The following is a 19,115-nucleotide window of genomic DNA, read 5'->3' on the forward strand; positions in this document are numbered from 1 at the left end:
TAATACACCCTACATTACTAATCCATCTTTAATTCTCCTCTATAGTTGGAAAAATTTACGAGGGGGTTCCCGAAACATTCAATGTCTGTAACAGAGCCGTGGCGACATGTGGGTTAGGACCCGGTATTGCCCATTTGGAGCAGCAAATTGGGTCCTACCTCAAGTGGGCTCCTCTCCGATCAAGTACTAACGTAAACGGTGCAGAACTGAGGAGAAGAGTGGAATTCACTGTCATCTGCACTGCACTGCACTGCTATGCACGTGAGGAGCGAATATGAAACAGGAATAGTAAAACTTTTAACCTAGAAATCCATCGTTCCCGTAGGAAAATTATGGAGGCTTGGGCACTCGGGAATCGGGCAGAATAGGGGAACGAAATCTAGGCTAGAAATTGCACCACGTCAACTATACGGCTGGGCATTATGAGTCTATTGCCTTTTTGTAGCGGTGGGCCGCGCATGACGAATAGGTCGAAATCAGGATTAGCTTGGCAGGCGGTGGTGGTGTTGTTGGAACTTGGAGATTATGAGGAGCGTAGGGAGGATTTATTTGGTCTCTTTCACCTTTACATTATCATGGGAAACCACCACTGCCGTCACTGGCAACAACTCAAGTGGGCTTTTCTTTTCGCTAAGGATGATGAAGGATGAGGAATAGTAATATTCTTTGCGGTAGTAGCCCCGTACGCAAACAGTCAGGTTTTCTCTCAGGACTCCATCCATCCAGCGTACTTTCTACTTGTTTCAATTGCTAGACCTAGAAAACTACCCAGAATTCTCAGATTGTGCAAGGGAGAAAGCGGTGTTAATGGCGGAGCTCAATTCCTGCTAAAACAAGAGCGATCAGGACTCCATCCATCCAGCTTACTTTCTACTTCTTTCAATTGCTAGACCTAGAATACTATTATCCCAGCATTCTCAGATTGTGCAAGGGAGAAAGTGGTGTTAATGGCGGAACTCAATTCCTGCTAAAACAAGAGCAATCAGGATTGTTGGGATTAAGGAACGAGAACGAACGACCCTTCTGTTTTCCTTCTTAGGGCTTGAAAAGGTTTTTGGTTTGGAATGATATGGTGGGGAGCGGAGTGGAATGGTTTTTGAGGTGATGAGGAAAATGGGAGCGCAGTAGATCGGTGGGTTTTGTAGATCTGCTGGACACGAGCGAATTTTAGTGTGATGGAGAATCTAAACAATGCTGCCGCTGAGGTTCCTTATGGCGTTAACATGGGCGACTACGGTCACGCGGTTGGCAGTTCCATGATGGCGCTAATGACGGCGCTTGAAGCGCGTGGTGATGGTGAGAGAAGATTACCGTTGCACAGCTCGTATTCATCATTTCATGCACCGCCCGCTGACTGCCTTGTTTCTGCTGCCGCGATGTTTCAGGCGGAGAAGCTGCACCGCCGACCTGTTTCTTTAATTGAACACCAATTGCTTTCTGCCGAGCCTATTTCTTCCTTGCCGTTTGTCAAGACCGAAGAAGGTTGCCCTTATCCTGGAAGCAGAATTCAATTCCATAGAGAACAACCCGTGTATTGCTATGCCGAGACAGAAACCACTCAGTTGGCAAGCCCAACGGTCACTTCTTTTGCCTCGCATGGCAGAGAAATTGATAGTCCTCATTTCAGTATCAGTACCAGTACTAGGACTCCAATTAGTAGTGCTGTCAAGGAAGAGGGAACGGAGGCTTTGAAGGTTAAAATATCAGCTCATCCAAAGTACCGTTCTTTGTTGGAGGCTTATATCCACTGTCAAAAGGTATATATATATATATATATATAAGGCCTCCTCTACACCAGAGCTCATAACTGTGTGTAATTGAACTACCAGAGCGTTCTCAATAGTTCTGTGAGATTGTTTGGATGAATGGAATTGATTCTAATCTACTGTATTATATTTTCTGTCACATAGGAAATGGGTTCCATAGCCAGGGTTTTACTGTTACACATAATATTGGTTGTTCTACATTTTGTATTCTTCTCTTGGATGAGTAGCTAAAAGGATTATATCTTTCTTGTTCTCTGGAATTGTGTATTCAGGTTGGGGCTCCGTCTGATGTCGTGGCTCGTTTGGATTCGATTGCCAACGAATATGAAAATCGACAGAGGCGAACAACAATCACCGTCGGAATGGATCCAGAACTTGACCGGTTCATGGTGATTTTCTATGCTTAACATGCTTTAAATATACGTCACTCTAAACTCCAATACTTCTGGTATTACCCAAATCGAGTTTCTAATCGATAAATACTTGGAATGCGAATCCATACTAACTATAGTAAAACTTAGGAATACTGGTAAATATGTGTTGATTCTTTGGTTGTTTATCAGGAGGCTTACCATGATATGTTAATTAAGTACGAAGAGGAGCTTACAAAGCCATTCAAGGAAGCCATGGCGTTTTTTAAGAAGATTGAAAATCAGCTTAGTTCTATAACCAAAGGGACCATCAGAATTTCACCCTCAGGTAATGTTTTGATTGGTGTATGTTATAATTGATATCTCAATATAAGAAACAGGATTTTGTATCTACAGGCTTCTTATTTTACTAATCTGGTCTTTCGTCGATCTACTGTCGTGTGATTTACCATGATTATGAACAGTACGATTACTTTCCTTGAGACAGTAGTAGAGCAAGAGAAAAATTCAAATAGCTAATCATTCGCTTCCAAGATTCACCCTACCCAGCCGAGGAAATTAGTGTCTTCTGGACGAAAAAGGTTTCTGAAAAAGCACACAATTAGATGACGTGAGCGCGGTGTGGCAGATGTCTAGTCGTGTTCCTATTGGCCCTCCTTACTGCAACTTCAATTTTCAAACGGTCTCCAGTCAGAGTTTAAAACATTATACTTTGAGCCTTTTCGTCTGCCGGAAATCATTACAGTTCCTGAGAAGTAAATATATAAGAACTAATTCTTCCAAAACGAAATCATTCTTTACTTTATTCATGGATCAAGTGGGGATAGCATATAATCGAATAAACAACAGCCCATCAAAGTTTTACATATTAATAATCCAGTATGCTACGGTAGGTTATTGTTCAGGTATCTTTAAAAGGGTTAGATGAGCAGTGGTAGTGAGTTTTTAAGCATGTAAATTAGGTTGAATTTTTTCGAGGCCTATAGTTATATTGATACAGTAGATAAAAGATTATTTTAAAATATACAGTTGATTAAAAGACGATCTTTTGAATAGGCGAATGGAAGTTATTGAACATCTCGTCGGATTAATCAGATTTTAGACTTCGGTTCTGCTCATATATTAAAAACCAAGAGAAAGGAAAGAGTTATTATTGAGGTACTGTATTCTGTTTTGGCTGTAGGGCATGGTATTGATATAGGTTAATCAGCAGAGAAGGGATTTTTTCAATAGACATGTTTTGTGAAGGGAATAATATCGAGCAGACATGCTCAGCCTCTTGTATTCAAGCTGGCTCCTTCTTATGATGATTGGTTTTCTCCCAAAACGATATAATTTTTAGCCAGTGGAATTCCTTTTATCCTTTTAATCCTTGTTATTCTCGTCATTAGACAATCATACATCACAGAAAAATATATATTAGAAAACAGTTCTAGAGCAATAAAAGTTTTAGATTAAAATTTTAAATTATTAGATATGTTAAAATTTCTGTCATTGAAGTCATTAAGCAAACACATATATTAAACAAAAGTAATAGTTGTATCATGCAACGTCCCAGGAGTTATTACAGCATCTATGAGTATTTCCTCCAGCACAAAATCATTATTTCTTAATGAGCAATTTAAGCTTGGCATAAAAGAATTAGAAGAATATGAACATTGTTTCTGAAGTGCTTGAATTTTTTCTATGCTTTTCGTCATTCTGTGCTTCCATGTTCTACATGGAGGATAGTAACTCAAAGTAATTTCACATATTGTACTTGTTACTGTCTAGTAACGATCAAGGATAACATGTAGTAAATATACTGTATTGTAGGCTATACCATTGACCTAGCTTTATCAGAATTTATTGAAGTAAAAGGCCATATTAAGTATGAGTGGTAAATATTTCAACTCTGAACCAGAGTCATAAATAAGATTGATGGGAGAGTTGTTTTCTCATACAAGGGGTGAATTTCAGAATACAATGGATTGGCGAGGCCTGTCTAATCATAATCTTGGTCAAAGGATTGAATTACAAAAGTACAAATCTGAACAATATATATTTAGGTATCTGGAAAACAAACAATGTGGTCTCTCTGTAAACCGTAACCTGAAAATCAGTACCTTAGCTTTTATTTTTGACTTGGGTAATATCAAGTTTTGTAATTATGCTCGATGAAGTCATTTGGAGGTAAACTAGTAAGAGCGTTTTCTTTTAGGCACTAGGTGAATATTCAAAGGACTAGTAGGTATTGGCTAGCCGCTGTGATAACTTTTTTTCTGTATTCTAGATATGAATAGTAACAACTTCTGTTACACCGCATAATAAAGTTGTGAAGGTTAACCGGTGAGAATGCATTTAGCAGCCTTATGTCCCTTTTTGGTGGTAGCAAGATGATAGGTTAGAAGCTATGATGCCAAAAAGGTTAAGGCAAAGGTGTCTCTGAACAATGAAAGTTGCTTGTTTGTGGGCAAGGAAGTTGAGGAGGACAATAGCTTTTAAATTGACAGTATGCTCCCAAATTGGAGATAGAGCTGAGGTAAAGAAAGACGAAGGGGGAACTATAACATTCATATTGACAGCAATATATTCTGAAATGGAGATAAGATTTAAATCTGTTTAAGAACCATCATAATCAAGAAATATAATGCAAAAAATGGAGATGCTGCAGACAACAAAGAAATAAACATAGAGAGAAATGTAGGTCAAAGAAGAAGATGAAGATGGAATGTTGCAGTGCAATGCTGTGAATACATCATATATGGATGAGATTAATGTGTTTGCGAAGAGGTCTGTTGGACGAATGCAGTTGTAGTACCTCTATCTAAGTAACACATAAAAACAAAGATGATTGGTGAGATGATGTAGGGTAAGCTTTCTAGCAGTATACACCATTGTTTGATTGAATGCATTAAGAAACCAAGAGAAAATTGGAATTGGCTATAGTATACTCTCATGGGCATTCTAACAGTATTTCTATACAAGTGTTTTTATTCATTAAGTGTATTAATGAGTTTGTGAAATGTGTTTTTTAAACGCATGGACGATGCAACATAGAGCATCCTCGAAGTGGCCTGTCATTGATGATGTGGAATGGATAAGAATTGTTTTTGGTTTGTGTTTGAAAACAAGTTAACTTTTGATTAGCTATCCTTTGGTCCACACTGTTTTACGCCGCTCGCTCCTCTTTTCTTTATGTTTATTTTCGGGTCATTACTTCACTTTGTCTCTCTTACCTCTATTTAAGATTCTTTATAATGGATCACTGAGTGAATGTTATACACAATTTAAACCAGAAGTTATCATACATCAAGAATTTAACTTTTAAATTTCCTTTATTTTTAAATGATTTTCTCACTGATGTGGTCTCAATTTCTTTTCTTAGAAGCTTTAACTTGGTAAGTTCTTGAATTTTCTGTGATGCCTGATTTATTATGTAGCAGTTTTTTAAGACTACTTTTTATGTTGGATCAAATTAATCATTCATATATGTCAAGATTTCACGCAATGTTTTTGTGCATGAGATATTCTGTTGAGATTTGTAGCATGTAGACTATATAATCCCCACACTATTTCTATGAATCTATAATATAATTATTTTCATTGAATCGCAAGAGCATGTTTATTCCTAACGTGCTCGAGTCTCTTTAGTTTTCTTTGCTCATTTTTTGGGTGAAGGATACATTTCATTATTTATTGCGTAATCCTTGTATTAGAAGTGTTCGGGTGAATTGTAAAATAAAGTGTTTGGTTCGTAAGAAGAAAGATTCACCTTGTCAACTAAAAATGTGAAGAATTATCTCGGTTGCTTGAGCTGAGGGTGGAGTCATAACTTTCATAACGTAAGGTTCATTCTGAATTGAGCACCTTAAATGAATCTACACACTGGTACAATAAAGCTTACTGTTTTTATTTTTATTGATTGGATGTGAAAGGCAATTTGTTTTTTTTTCCTAATGCCGAGGGTGAATGATACATGCACTTACACATTATGTGCATTCAGTCTTTGTACCGAACTCCTTGACTATGAAGGGAAGATACTAGTTCTGTGGGAACCTAATTTGTAAGTGCTTTCTCACTCCTCCCCTATCTTTATCTTATTTCTATCGATTCATCCGTTGAGTTCCATGCAATGCTCCATCGAAGTGCAAGTTCCCAATCCCATTGAAAATAATTGCATGATGAATATTTGTTAATTCTATCAACCATTGTCAGTCTATTTGATGTGTTGTTTTAAATTGTTATTAAGAAAGTTTGTTTCGTAGAACTAAGTTTAAAGGTGTTTGTAAGAAAAGAGATAAACCAAATGAACCCAGTCACATATTCTTAATTGAGGAAATGGCTAAAGAGAATGGAGTTTGTACCATCTCCTCCCAAAGCCATTTATAGAATTTGATCTTTTTGAAATGGCGCTCTCTCAAATGAATGTTTTCGACTTTACATTAGATTTATCACAAAAAGATTCCAAACATCATTACGAGGTAATTGATTACATATATGGTGGGACAGTTTTAAAGCTTGCGACTCATCAAAACTTAACAAAACTTGGCAGAATTCTGCAGAACGCAGCAAAACTTTGGCATACATGAGCTTATCTTATAGATTCGCCAAGTTCTCTAACATGGTTTTCAATGCAAAACACGCCAGAACTTGCCCGTGAGTAAATCAATGAGTTTCTCAGCTGTGAAAAACTCACGATTATCGAAATTTTCTAAAACTATCTGGTGAGTTTTACTTCCTCCATTAGCTGAGGGATTTCATGGATATCTCTATAGTAAAGGAGGTTTTGTCATCTTTGGACCATCTTAAGGATTACCGGCAAACTTGCTTTTGTTTTATTGGTAATGAGACCAAATGGATTTGTCTCTATGTAGCTCTTCATCAAACTATCCCTCTAAAAATTACCTACTTGAGTTCAATGGTTGGTGATTCGTAAAGATGAAATCTGCCATGTTAAGAGTCAAAAACTTGGCAAACTCTTAAGTTGATGTCAAGATCTTAATTATCTTCTCTTTGAGGATTTTGTGTTTATCCATTATATCTTCATTGAGTATTTTGTGTTCATCCATTATGTTGGATTACATTGCCTGGTTATAGTTGAGCTTGATGGATTTGTTGGAGGAGAAATGAACATCATCAATGTTCGTTGTCTAAATTGAAAGCAAATACGGAACGATTTCTCATTTAACTTTATGAGCGGGATGTTTTAAAGTTATATCTGATCTAATTAATTTCAACAGTATTTTGGCATAGTAACTACATTTAAAAAATAGAACAGAAATAAAAGAAAAGTACAATGAAAACCCTGGAAAAAAAAAAAAACTCCAAAGAAGGAGAAGCCTTAGGGTCTTAATGAGATCACTACTCTAGACTAAAAGGAATTCCAGCAACCTAGCCCTACAAAAAAATTGGACATGTTTTTTGAACAACACAACTTTAAGAAAATTGGACATAATATGTCTATGTCCATCCCAAGCCTCAGACATAGAAGCTAAAGAGAACCAAGAAACCTAGGACAGTTTTAAAAGATTATAAGCTCAAAACCATAAGCCAAATGCTAGTCAAGGAAGTCCACATTCAACTTGTGCAACCCACCTCCAAGTGTGACTCCACAAATAGAATGGAACTCCCAATTGATTGATTTGACTCACAAGACTAGATGATTTAAAGTAACTCTCAAGCATTCCATATAGGAGTAGTTATTACCAGTTACAATATACACATTATAAATAGCTAGTCAACATCATAAATAGCTATTCATAGCCCACTAAATAAGCCCTCAGCTTAATGATTTCTTACTAGTGTCATAAGACTATGAAACATGGTAGAGAGAAGTAAGCTAGAATCTTAATATTCCATTCAAATGGGATATCATTTCCCAAATGATCACATTATTTACAGTATTACAAATGATAACCATAAAATCTTAAATTCCATTCAAATGGGATGCCATTTTCCAACTGATCATATTATTTACAATATTACAAATGCTTAATAATTAGACCAGACCTCAATCCCCTGGTTCTGGCACAAGTCTTTATGGTCAAGGTGTGATCACTCATCATAGCCTGGTCATAACTCCTCCCTCTTCCTAAGAACAGTTATATAGTATGACATCAATATATGACCTACTTACCAGTTCAAGAAATCGACTCATGACCCTCGAGGCGTATCACTAGGATTCATAGATGATAATGCAATTATATATTCCACTGTATTCATAGCCAGTCAATATATAATACAAATAGATCATATACACAATTTTCTCTGTTCTTCTGCAAAGTTTTGCCCTTCATTCAGTCCCAGTTCAATGTGCAATGATTTTATTTATTTTCTTTAATACACACCCTAAGTTTCTAACAAATTAGGCTCATTTCCCTCAGATACTACTAGCATCTAGATCAGTAGCATCGAAGTTTCTTCTCCATGTGTGACCCTTCAAATTCTGATACTTCTGAACATTTTGAGACTAGATATCCTACCATGGAAAGCCCTGAAACTTCCTAATGCACATGGCTAATTTGCTCAAGTATATTTCCTACAATTTTTGTTGCTTCTCCCGACTGAAAAAAGCTATCTTGTAATTCAAGGAAAGTACGACTCAGATAATATACCGACAGCAAGATATGTTATTAAATGCAGCGAGCAAATAACTAACCTCAGTGTCAATCTTCAATTTCTCTGTGTTAAGATATGTTATTAAATGCAGCGAGCAAATAACTAACCTCAGTGTCAATCTTCAATTTCTCTGTGTGATGGTTAACAAATTGTGAAAAAATTTCTCCACTGTGGATGATGGAATCCCAGTTTTAGAGCTTGTCTGTATGAGAACTTGTGGATGGAGTATCTTGGTTATGCTGTAAAACAATAACAAGAATTGTACACTACGAAAGACCTCTCCTCATTATTCTACCCTTTGAACTGAAAGAAGATAGAGATTATACCAACCTTTTGAGACTTTTTTAAGAAATCTTCAAGGACTTTAATAAAACCATCTGCTTGACTTTCAATGTCGATTTCTTCGAAGTTGCTGATAACTTCTTGCAGCATGGGTTGTGTTGGTGATTATGGCTGGGTGGAGGAGATCACAATCTGAAGCCGATCAGGAGAATCTGGTGATGGATTTATGGAAGTAGTCTCTCTATCTCGTGCTGAGGATGTGCAGGAATCCCGAATTACAAAAGGATCAGCTGCTAATTATGAGAAGTCGAAGGGTCACACATGGAGAAGAAACTTCTGTACTGTTACTTTTATCCTCTACAATTCCATATAATTATTTCTACTTGTAGAGGAGTGCAGAAGATTTGCGGCAACACATCGTCGCTTCTCCATTTTACCAATATAGATATTGACATACAACATATTACATATTCAAAACTAATCTCGACTTCAGGATTTTACTCATGATCCTCTGGAGGACCTGATTGCTCTTTATTCATCCGAAATATTGTGTTTTTTTGTTCATTTGTACATTAGACCTAAGAAAGTTTTTGTACAGTAATTTTTGCTATGAAATTCCTTAAGAAAAAGAACATTTCTTTCTCTGTGCTGGCATAACCAACATGTTTTTGAATAGATAACTTCGGTGATGGGTGTTATGAATCAGAAAGAGGGTTTTAAATATATGCGGAAAACTTGTATATCAAAAGACAACATTATCATGAAACTAGAACCAACATGTTGTGTTCACCAGGAAGCTACTAATTATCTAACTCAACACAATCCTCTTTGTGAAGGCTGGACGCATGCTGTGAATGAAAAATTATAGAATGAACAAGATTCGGTTTGAATGTGGTCTTATCCAACCAGAGGACGGTGCATGGTGCAGCTAGCTTGCATATCGCGCGTGTTAAGAGTAGACCTGAGATTCAGATAATTCGAAGGAAAATCATCTGGTTCATACATAAAGCGAACGTTGGAATAAAAAGAAAAAGACAAGATTCATACATAAATTATAGGAGCCAGTTCAGCCCATATATTATTTTGCTACAAATTTTGAGTACTCAAATTTTTAAATATGCAATTCTATTAAATTCATTTTCACGCGAGATGAGCAGCCAAGAATAGAATCCTGTATAGTAAGTTGCCTTAAATTAAAATATCAAAATCTGCTTTTCCTATTCAATCTCCATCTCAACAGTTTGAGTTCAGAAAACCATTCAATTGGATTAAGAATATCCATCCGAAAGACTTAATTATGTAGGCATGAAAGTTCAAAATGTGATTAAATAGAAACTTTTTGGTAGTTAATGAAACCCTGTGAATGCATTTACAAGTTATATTCGAATTGCTATTGCTTTTAGTATGGTGTTCTTGGGCTCAAGTTGAGATCTGTGGAAGGTGTATGATGCAAATTTGGTCAATTACTTGGATTTGCATTGCAGCCGAAAGTGATGAGAAAACTGAGGGAGGTGGGTCTTCAGACGAGGGAGATTGCGGCACTGGAGAAATGGAGTTCGAGGAAGTGGATCACCATTCACAAGACAGAGAATTGAAGGACCGTCTTCTTCGTAAATATAGTGGTTACCTAAGCAGTCTGAAGCAAGAATTTATGAAGAAGAAGAAGAAAGGAAAGTTACCCAAAGACGCTCGACAGAAACTATTCGAGTGGTGGACTCTACACAACAAATGGCCTTATCCTTCGGTAAGTTATTCTTGCAAGTTTACCATTCAATTTCTTGCCCTAATTCTCTTTTCTCCCAGACAAAGGAAACCAATTTTTCTTTTTCACTATTCACTGCAGGAGACTGAAAAGGTAGCATTGGCTGAATATACTGGACTAGATCAGAAGCAAATTAATAATTGGTTTATAAACCAACGAAAGCGCCATTGGAAACCTACTGAGGAATCTCAGTACGTGGTAATGGAAACCCACACTCCTCATCGTAATGCCTTTTACGTCGAAAGACATCTCATACCAGATGGATCTGCCTTCCATTTAGATTGCTGAAGGAAGGGCCTTTCTTTTCTGCTTGCAACGCTTTAAATTTTGTGGCCTCTCAGGATGCCCAGTCATGACACCAACGTCGCTTCAAAAGCAGATAATTCCTGCATACTCTCTTTGATTAATATATTAATTCTAATGTAATCCCACCTGGTAGAAATGTGTATTTTTTATATATTGATTTTTCAAACGCTGCCTATATCAGGCTTATTTATCATTGTGTCACTGCGTGCCCGCGTTGTGTTAGTCTTCTCCATGAAATCTTAATCTAATGGGCTGGAATATCATATGAAATTTCATTTCACTGTATTATCCAGGGCTATACAAAGTTTTTTTATATATTCCCCCAACTATTAAAAGGAGTTTTTGCTGTGAGGAAATCATTTAGAATAAATATGATAAACAGGTTTATTTTCATAGCGTGTGCTTAGTGTTGAGGCACGCTGGAAAGTGAGGAGTAAAATAATTTCCAAGAGTGATATAGAGCTGTTTTTGTATATTCAATGCGCTTCAATTGGCGCAAACGACTAGTGCACGATATCCCCGATAGTATTTTAGATTTGGTTTTTTGTTTTGAAAGTGTGCAAGATTTATGAAGGTGGTGAAAGAGTAATGGCTTTTTAAAATCACCACGTAAGGATGTCACTGCTGGAAATATATGTCACAGTGGGAATCACAAAAATATAACACATACCCTACAACTATCTATAATGATGAAACGAATATTAGATATCATACAAACTACTAATCCATGGTTAAACGCTTTGGATTTTCTTAAGCATTTCTTTAAAAGATTGGGCCAATCGCTAAGTGGAATGATCTCGGTTGGCTTATTTTTTTGTTACATTTTCTTTGTAACAAGATCTGTTACTACGTTTTACGTCAGGCTTTCCATTCGACCTCTTAAAGAAAAAATAGTAAAACAAACCGTCTTGTCCAAAACATAAATGGTCAAAGTGAAGTCTGAAGTTTTTAGATTGTAATCGTTTCACCATAAAATGAGAGTAATGATAATTTTGGTCATTGGATGACATGTTTGAGAGACTAGATGTTGGAATGTTGTATTGGCCTATAACATTAAAGGCATTTATACAATTTTTTTACATTAAAAGACCAATCTCCACGGCATTTGGAAGAGCGAATATGAAATGAAATGAAGTAAAATTATCGTGTTGCACTTACATGACACTTGGGAACAAATACAAATAGAACAGTAAACATGAGTAACTACAATGAATATTTAGTTATATTAACAATTGGGAAGGGTGTATGTTTCCAAGCAAAGCTTTTCGAATAGTTGAGAATTAAATTTAGATTTAGTCTTCTTTCACACTATCAAGATAAGTCAAATTATTTGCCTCTTTTAAGTTTGTTCTTATCAAATATTTATTTAAGTAATTTCTAATTTAATCATTTATTTTGTCGAACTTCGATGATAGATCATATAAGTCAAAAAGTGTAATCTAGAATATTATAAAAAATCTATATAAGTAGAATTACAGAATTAAAGTTTATCTAATTGTTGGTATTTTCACCTAGGCTCTTATAAAGGAATATTTATAGAGTTGAAAAGATAGGCATCACCTTCTTGATCATAAGGGGAATAATAAAGGAGCTAATGATCAGTTGTATGTTAGTTACTAGTCAATATCAACATGAATGGAAGAGTTTAATAGTTATAATTTGTTGTTTTTTATTAGTTTCAGTAGCACATACATACATAATAGAAAACTCTTTTTAAGTTTAGAGGAATCATATTTACTAAAATCCCATACATAATTATTTCTTGTGACTTACTCATTAGTGTCAATGATAATATGACTTGTGTTACCTACTTGGATAATATTAGAAAGACTTTGTTTGCATTTATGAGAACCTTTGTTCTTAGTTACTATCACTGGTTAGGTTTCTATATGCAACATCTAAGGTTGTGTTCTAGTGGTAGCCTCTAATTTGTGGTGTGTTATTTTAAGAAAAAGTGACCCTTCGAGTGAGATGAAGAGAAAAGGAGAAATGACAACCAAAGAGAAGGAAAAGAAAGTATGTAGGACTTAGTAGGTAGATGAGAAGATGCAAGTAGGATGGTGAAAAACATAGTTTAGCATCTCAACAATAGATTTTCAATTTTGAGCTACACATTTCACTCTTGCAAACGTGGAGCTATAATGAAAGAAGGAACCAAAAGAAAAACAAAAAATAAATAAAAACATTCTAGAAATAATATCTAGATTTATGTGTTCCCTAAACTAATAAAAAAAACATTTTAAATTTATTAAATTCTTCTTAGCCATTAATCTCTCTCTCTCTCTCTCTCTCTCTCTCTCTCTCTCTCTCTCTCTCTCTCTCTCTCTCTCTCTCTCTCTCTCTCTCTCTCTCTCTCTCTCTCTCTCTCTCTCTCTCTCTCTCTCTCTCTCTCTCTCTCTCTCTCTCTCTCTCTCTCTCTCTCTCTCTCTCTCTCTCTCTCTCTCTCTCTGTGTGTCTGTGTGTCTGTAACATAAGATTCTTTGCCATTATCGTTTTCAAAAGAAATTGTTGTTTGATGCTTTTTTTGAAGCACATATTATTTATTAATTAAAGAGTGAATGGAGAAGTTTAAAAAAGATTATTTGTTTTATATTATTGTTTTCGAGAGCATGCATATCTCTAATTATATTTAACATGTGTTTATCTACAACTAGTCACATATGTTGATCTATATTTTCATGTTCTTGTAAATTTTTCATTTTATGTATTCTGTCTATACAAACACATGCACATGAGAGGTCTAGAACTTATATGGTTGTTACTACACTACTAGTATCTTCTATTAGTCTTTACAAAATACAATGCATCTAAGAAAAACAAACTATGCATAAACACAAACAATTAGCTGTAGATAAACACAAAAATATTTAACTCCATCCCTCCTTGATGATCAATAGGGTGAATCTTAACTATGTTCATTGCTTGCAAAACTTATCTTCTAAGTTATAGATAAACACAAAAATATTTAACTCCATCCCTCCTTCATGATCAATAGGGTGATTCTTAACTATGTTCATTGCTTGCAAAACTTTCCTTTAGAAGATATTTGCTGGAATATCATCACTTTGCTTGGTGGATAAAACTATAACTCTACTTGCCCATCTTTCACAAAATTTGTCCAAAGAGAATCATAACATATAAAAGGAAAAATATAAATAAACATAACCTAACAATCGTTGAAGTATACATGCTCACTAAACTAATAGCAAACAATATATTGTTTATTAAGACCCCCTATTTCCAACACCTTAAAGTATCTCTAGTAAACAATATAACATATATATCTCTAAAAAAAATAAAAAAATTCAACATTCTATCGACCATGTTAAAATATGCAACTTATTTTTCAATTTAGCTATCTAAACAAAAATAATTATAACTACAATTAAAATTATATTAATTTAACTAATTAAAGAAACAAATTTTAAACATAAATTAAATGAAAATATTCTCTTTTATATATTTTTTTAAAAAGTAGGATAATGGAAAGTACAAATAGTAAAGAACCCTTACCCTTAACCAACATATTATGGGAAGAACCCCTAATAATATTACTGTATATATTATACATAAAAATAATAATAATATATGTTATTTATATAAAAAAATAATTAAAATTTAATTTTTTAATTAAAAAACTTAAATAATCATTAATAAATACAAGATTTATGTATTAACTATTATTCATTTTTTATAAATACATTTATTTTTTAAAATTTATGTAATCTAGATTTTTTTTCTTGTGTAATTTTGTGGTTTCCTTTATGAATGCAACTCAACAACCCTTCCTTTTGTCTTACATTTATGCCAAGTTTTGAAATTTTGAAGAATTATAATATTATTTTTTATCATTAAATTTTTAAAAATAATATTGATATTAAATTAAAGTTTATGTATTTTTATACATAAATTTATCTATTTAAAAAATATTTTATTTAAAAATTTTCTTAAATTTTCATTGTTTATAGATAATAATTCTCAAATAAATTAAATCACTTTTAGGTAAATACATCTATTTATTTACTATATATTTTAAATAATATTCTTTATACATAACAATTACTTAATTTATTTACTTAAGAATTATATATAAAAATAACATGTATTGTAATATTGCATGCATACATAATATTATTTTCTTTTGTGTATGTATTTATGCATATTAGATAAGCTAAGAGATCATTATGTTTATAAAAGTTATTATGCAAATAATATTTAACTAAAATTAAATTTTTATGTGTGTACATAATGAATTAAATAATTTTAAAAGAAATATTTTAATTTAGCTAGATTTTAATTTTTATATTAGAATTAATTTATTTTACATATCTTTTTCGTTTTTATTTGAAATTTAATTTATTTAATTTATATTGTTTATTTTACTCTTTCTTGAATTTTGTAATTATATTTTTTAATTTGAAATTTACTTGTATTTAATTTATAATTTATGTTATTTGTTCGCCTCAGTTTGCCCCTTCCTGGCCCAACTTGGCAATATAAAGTAAGCCCAAGGTAAGGCAGGTTGGATCGCTCGACTGGATCACGGAGATACCTCCGACGTACTGAAAAAAATAAGGTTTTGATTGAATTAAGGCCTTTAGTTTTTAGCATTGTCATGACAATAGTGTTGCAATTCTAATATTTTTAAGATTGTTACTGACATTTATTTGAGTTTCATTACAATTTGTCAAAGTGTTGATTTCAATTTAGGGAAAAAGATGCATAGTAGACCCTTAATACATGAGAAAAGGTTAATAAATTAGTGCACAAAAAATTGATTCGGAACAGAGGCATAGTATAGCCTTAACACATAGTACATGAGAAATAGTAAATGATACAGTATACTAGCAATTGATTTTGAACACCATTTATATTGCAAACATCCAGCAAAGTCTAATTTATATGTCCAAGTTCATGATAGAATAGAGAAACCCTTTAGAAGGTTGCTATATGGGTATTTAGATATGTGCTCGATAGTCCAAACATTGAACTAGAGTAAAAGAAGAAATGACAACTTCTACTTGTCTAATTACTCATATGAATTGAGAAAGGTCCATTGATGATTGAAATTCATCAAATGGATATTATATCAACATAGGCTAACAAGTAGCCTCCCAAGTAAGTGAGAATCAAACAAACATTCCCATTTCTTCATTTGAATCAAATTAAGATTTTCGTTGAATGATCAAATGCTAAGTAATCAAGAATCTCTTCCCACAAGTTTCCCAAATCAAAAATAAATAAATCAATAATTAAAAATAATAATTAGGAAATCAAAGCATAAATGATATTAACAAAAAGAGTTGAAGAATAAGAAACCTAAGACATAAGTGTCACCAAAAAAAAACTAAATAATGATGAATGATAATGATAATGTTAAGATAATAATAAATGTATGTTTATAAGTTTTCTTAAGCTTCACATGTTAAAGTATTTATTAACATTTGTGATCTTGGAGTTTTAATTTGAAAAAAAATTGGTTTATAATGTCATGAACGGTATAAATGATATTAAAAAGAAAGTGAAGCTTTGATGAGAGAAGATTGCATAAGAGTTGATCAATTGAAAAAAATATTAATTAGTAATAGTGTTTTGTTTTTTAAAATTATGAACTAAAACTTAATACATGTTTATAACTATAGCAAACTATACAATTCATAGAACATTATATCAAATTATTTTATAATATATAAATAATATTTACTTTCTAATTCTATTATTTGAAAAGAATAGTGTTTGAAATTAATTCTCTCATGCTCATTATCTTATTATTATTTTATTTATAAATTATTATATTGTTAATATTTTTATGTAAATTATATGCGTCGTAGATTCAAAGATAAAAGTGTATAAAGACTAGATAAAAGATATTTATTAAATGAGAAATATGTGAATCAAAGTCTTTTAGATTGTGATGATCATAGTTAAAATGCACATAACTTATATTCTCAAGACATGTTTTAAGGAATAAAAGAATAAACAATTTTAGATTTATTATCAATATATTTATTTAATTGTATATATTTTTATTTTAAATTTAAGTTATTAATGTAGAATTATATTATAATATACTTCATAATTATTATTTGTTTTAATTAAATAAATATATGTCAATGAGCCCCTGGTCTACTGCTAAATTTGAAAGGTTCTAAATAAGCCCACAATGGATCAAGTCTTGCTGAGTGCAAGGCTCCCACACCATAAGGGATGAGGTTGGGATCGTTCCCAAAACAAATTTTGGTGGAATGGATATCCCTCAAACCTTGGCTCTTAGCTGAAGGGGACCCCCCATTGGGAGTATCTCCAAAAAAAATAAAAAATAAAATAAAAGATACACACATACATATTCGCAATTATTATTTTATTTGAATTAATATTATAAAATGAAAAAAATAAATGATTACTACAAATATATATAGTAGTGTAACATGTAATAAATCTAATTGCATTGAAAATAAATTATAAATTATCACTATAGAATTTATATTTCACCTTATTTTAAATAAATTAAGTATAAGAAAGAGGGCATATGACTATAAGTGAACATCAAAAAAAGTAAATTTTACATAGATGAAATTCCTTATGCATAGGAAACATGTACAATGAGTAAGGAGGGGACATGAAAGAAAGTAATGAAGATAAAGTAAAGAATATGAAACATGACAAATGGACAATGAGTAGTTATGAATCATAGTAAAAGATAAATAAAGCAATAATAGTGATAATGTAAGAGGAAAATAAAATTTCATTATCTTGCATAAAGAATGTAAAAGAGTCAAGAAAATCATTATTATATTCTAACTAAAAAAAATTAGACAATGACATTATAAATAACCATGAGTAAATAAACTATAAAGTGATAAAATACTTATTAAAATATTATCATTAATGAAAGATGATGTACAATTTTATTCCTTAACTATTTTTCATCTCATAGACACATTGATGCATCCAATTGAATTGTGACATATTAGGAATTGAGTCCCTCACATGTCAATTAGGTGGGTAACTTTTTTGGCTTCATGTTATATTGGTACTACTAATCATCACATGTATAATGCCTCACTACACCATTATTGATTACAAATTCTTAGTGATGTGATTGAAAGTAATAGGTTGACATAATTAATTGATAAAGTAAAACATTTTGTTACATATGATAAAGCATTTGTCTACCATTTCACAAATAAAGTGACATTGCTTTTTTTACATGTTAAATATGCATGTGATTAAGGGTGTACATAAAATTAATTTAGTAGAGGAAATCATCAAAAACATGTTATGGAATCTAGGTGGTACATTCTAGAAGAGAGAATTAGTGTGGCAATAGTAGAGTAAATCATCAAAAACATGTTATGGAATCTAGGTGGTACATTCTAGAAGAGAGAATTAGTGTGGCAATAGAAAAATGAACCATCAGGTCCCTCGACATTCTATGGGCAACCAACAACTAGTAACTATAATGACGGAGGGCAACCGGAAGGCCATAGAATTGAGAGGCCCCTTCCATAGTAGTTGTTGGGTGAGGGGCCGAGCCATTAGTCTAGCTTCCGAACTGTCGGAGGAGGAGAAGGCCTACTATTCTATGGGGCATCATTAATTGACTAATTAAAACTTAGGAAGGTATACAGAACTATCTAGAGGAAGGAAGGTATATAGAAGTGAAACACTCCTTGTTGGGTAGAGTTTTGGTTAATATAAAAATATAAACTAAATATTAAATTGGTGTAGCAAAATTTATTTTATTGGTTTATACTTTTGTAGTACATTTTAAATAAGAGCACATACTATTAGTCAAACTTGATAATAAATTGATAAAAACAAAGGAAAATAAATAAATTAATTAAAATTTGTAAATAAATTCATAATTTAGAATTATAGATTACAATTAAAATTAACATATTGAAACATACGATTTACTAACATATGTTTTTTTATTTAAAAAGTATGTTTCTAATATATATAAATTAAAATTTTCTTACACACTAAATTATAAAATTGATAATATTTAGATATCAAAGTATATAC

At 32.7% G+C, this 19,115-nt stretch overlaps 1 protein-coding gene across 1 annotated transcript; it reads left to right on the forward strand.

Annotated features, from left to right (window-relative positions):
- Window positions 1-472: 472 nt before the first annotated feature.
- Window positions 473-11,375, forward strand: LOC131040726 (homeotic protein knotted-1). Its single transcript, XM_057973673.2, has 5 exons — window positions 473-1,757; window positions 2,039-2,155; window positions 2,330-2,465; window positions 10,504-10,763; window positions 10,863-11,375. Exons 1-5 carry the CDS (start codon window positions 1,176-1,178, stop codon window positions 11,067-11,069), a joined length of 1,302 nt encoding a protein of 433 aa, XP_057829656.1. The 5' UTR covers window positions 473-1,175; the 3' UTR covers window positions 11,070-11,375.
- The last annotated feature ends 7,740 nt before the right edge of the window (window positions 11,376-19,115 follow it).

This window comes from Cryptomeria japonica, chromosome 5, assembly GCF_030272615.1.
Source record: "Cryptomeria japonica chromosome 5, Sugi_1.0, whole genome shotgun sequence".
Classification (NCBI taxonomy): domain Eukaryota; kingdom Viridiplantae; phylum Streptophyta; class Pinopsida; order Cupressales; family Cupressaceae; genus Cryptomeria; species Cryptomeria japonica.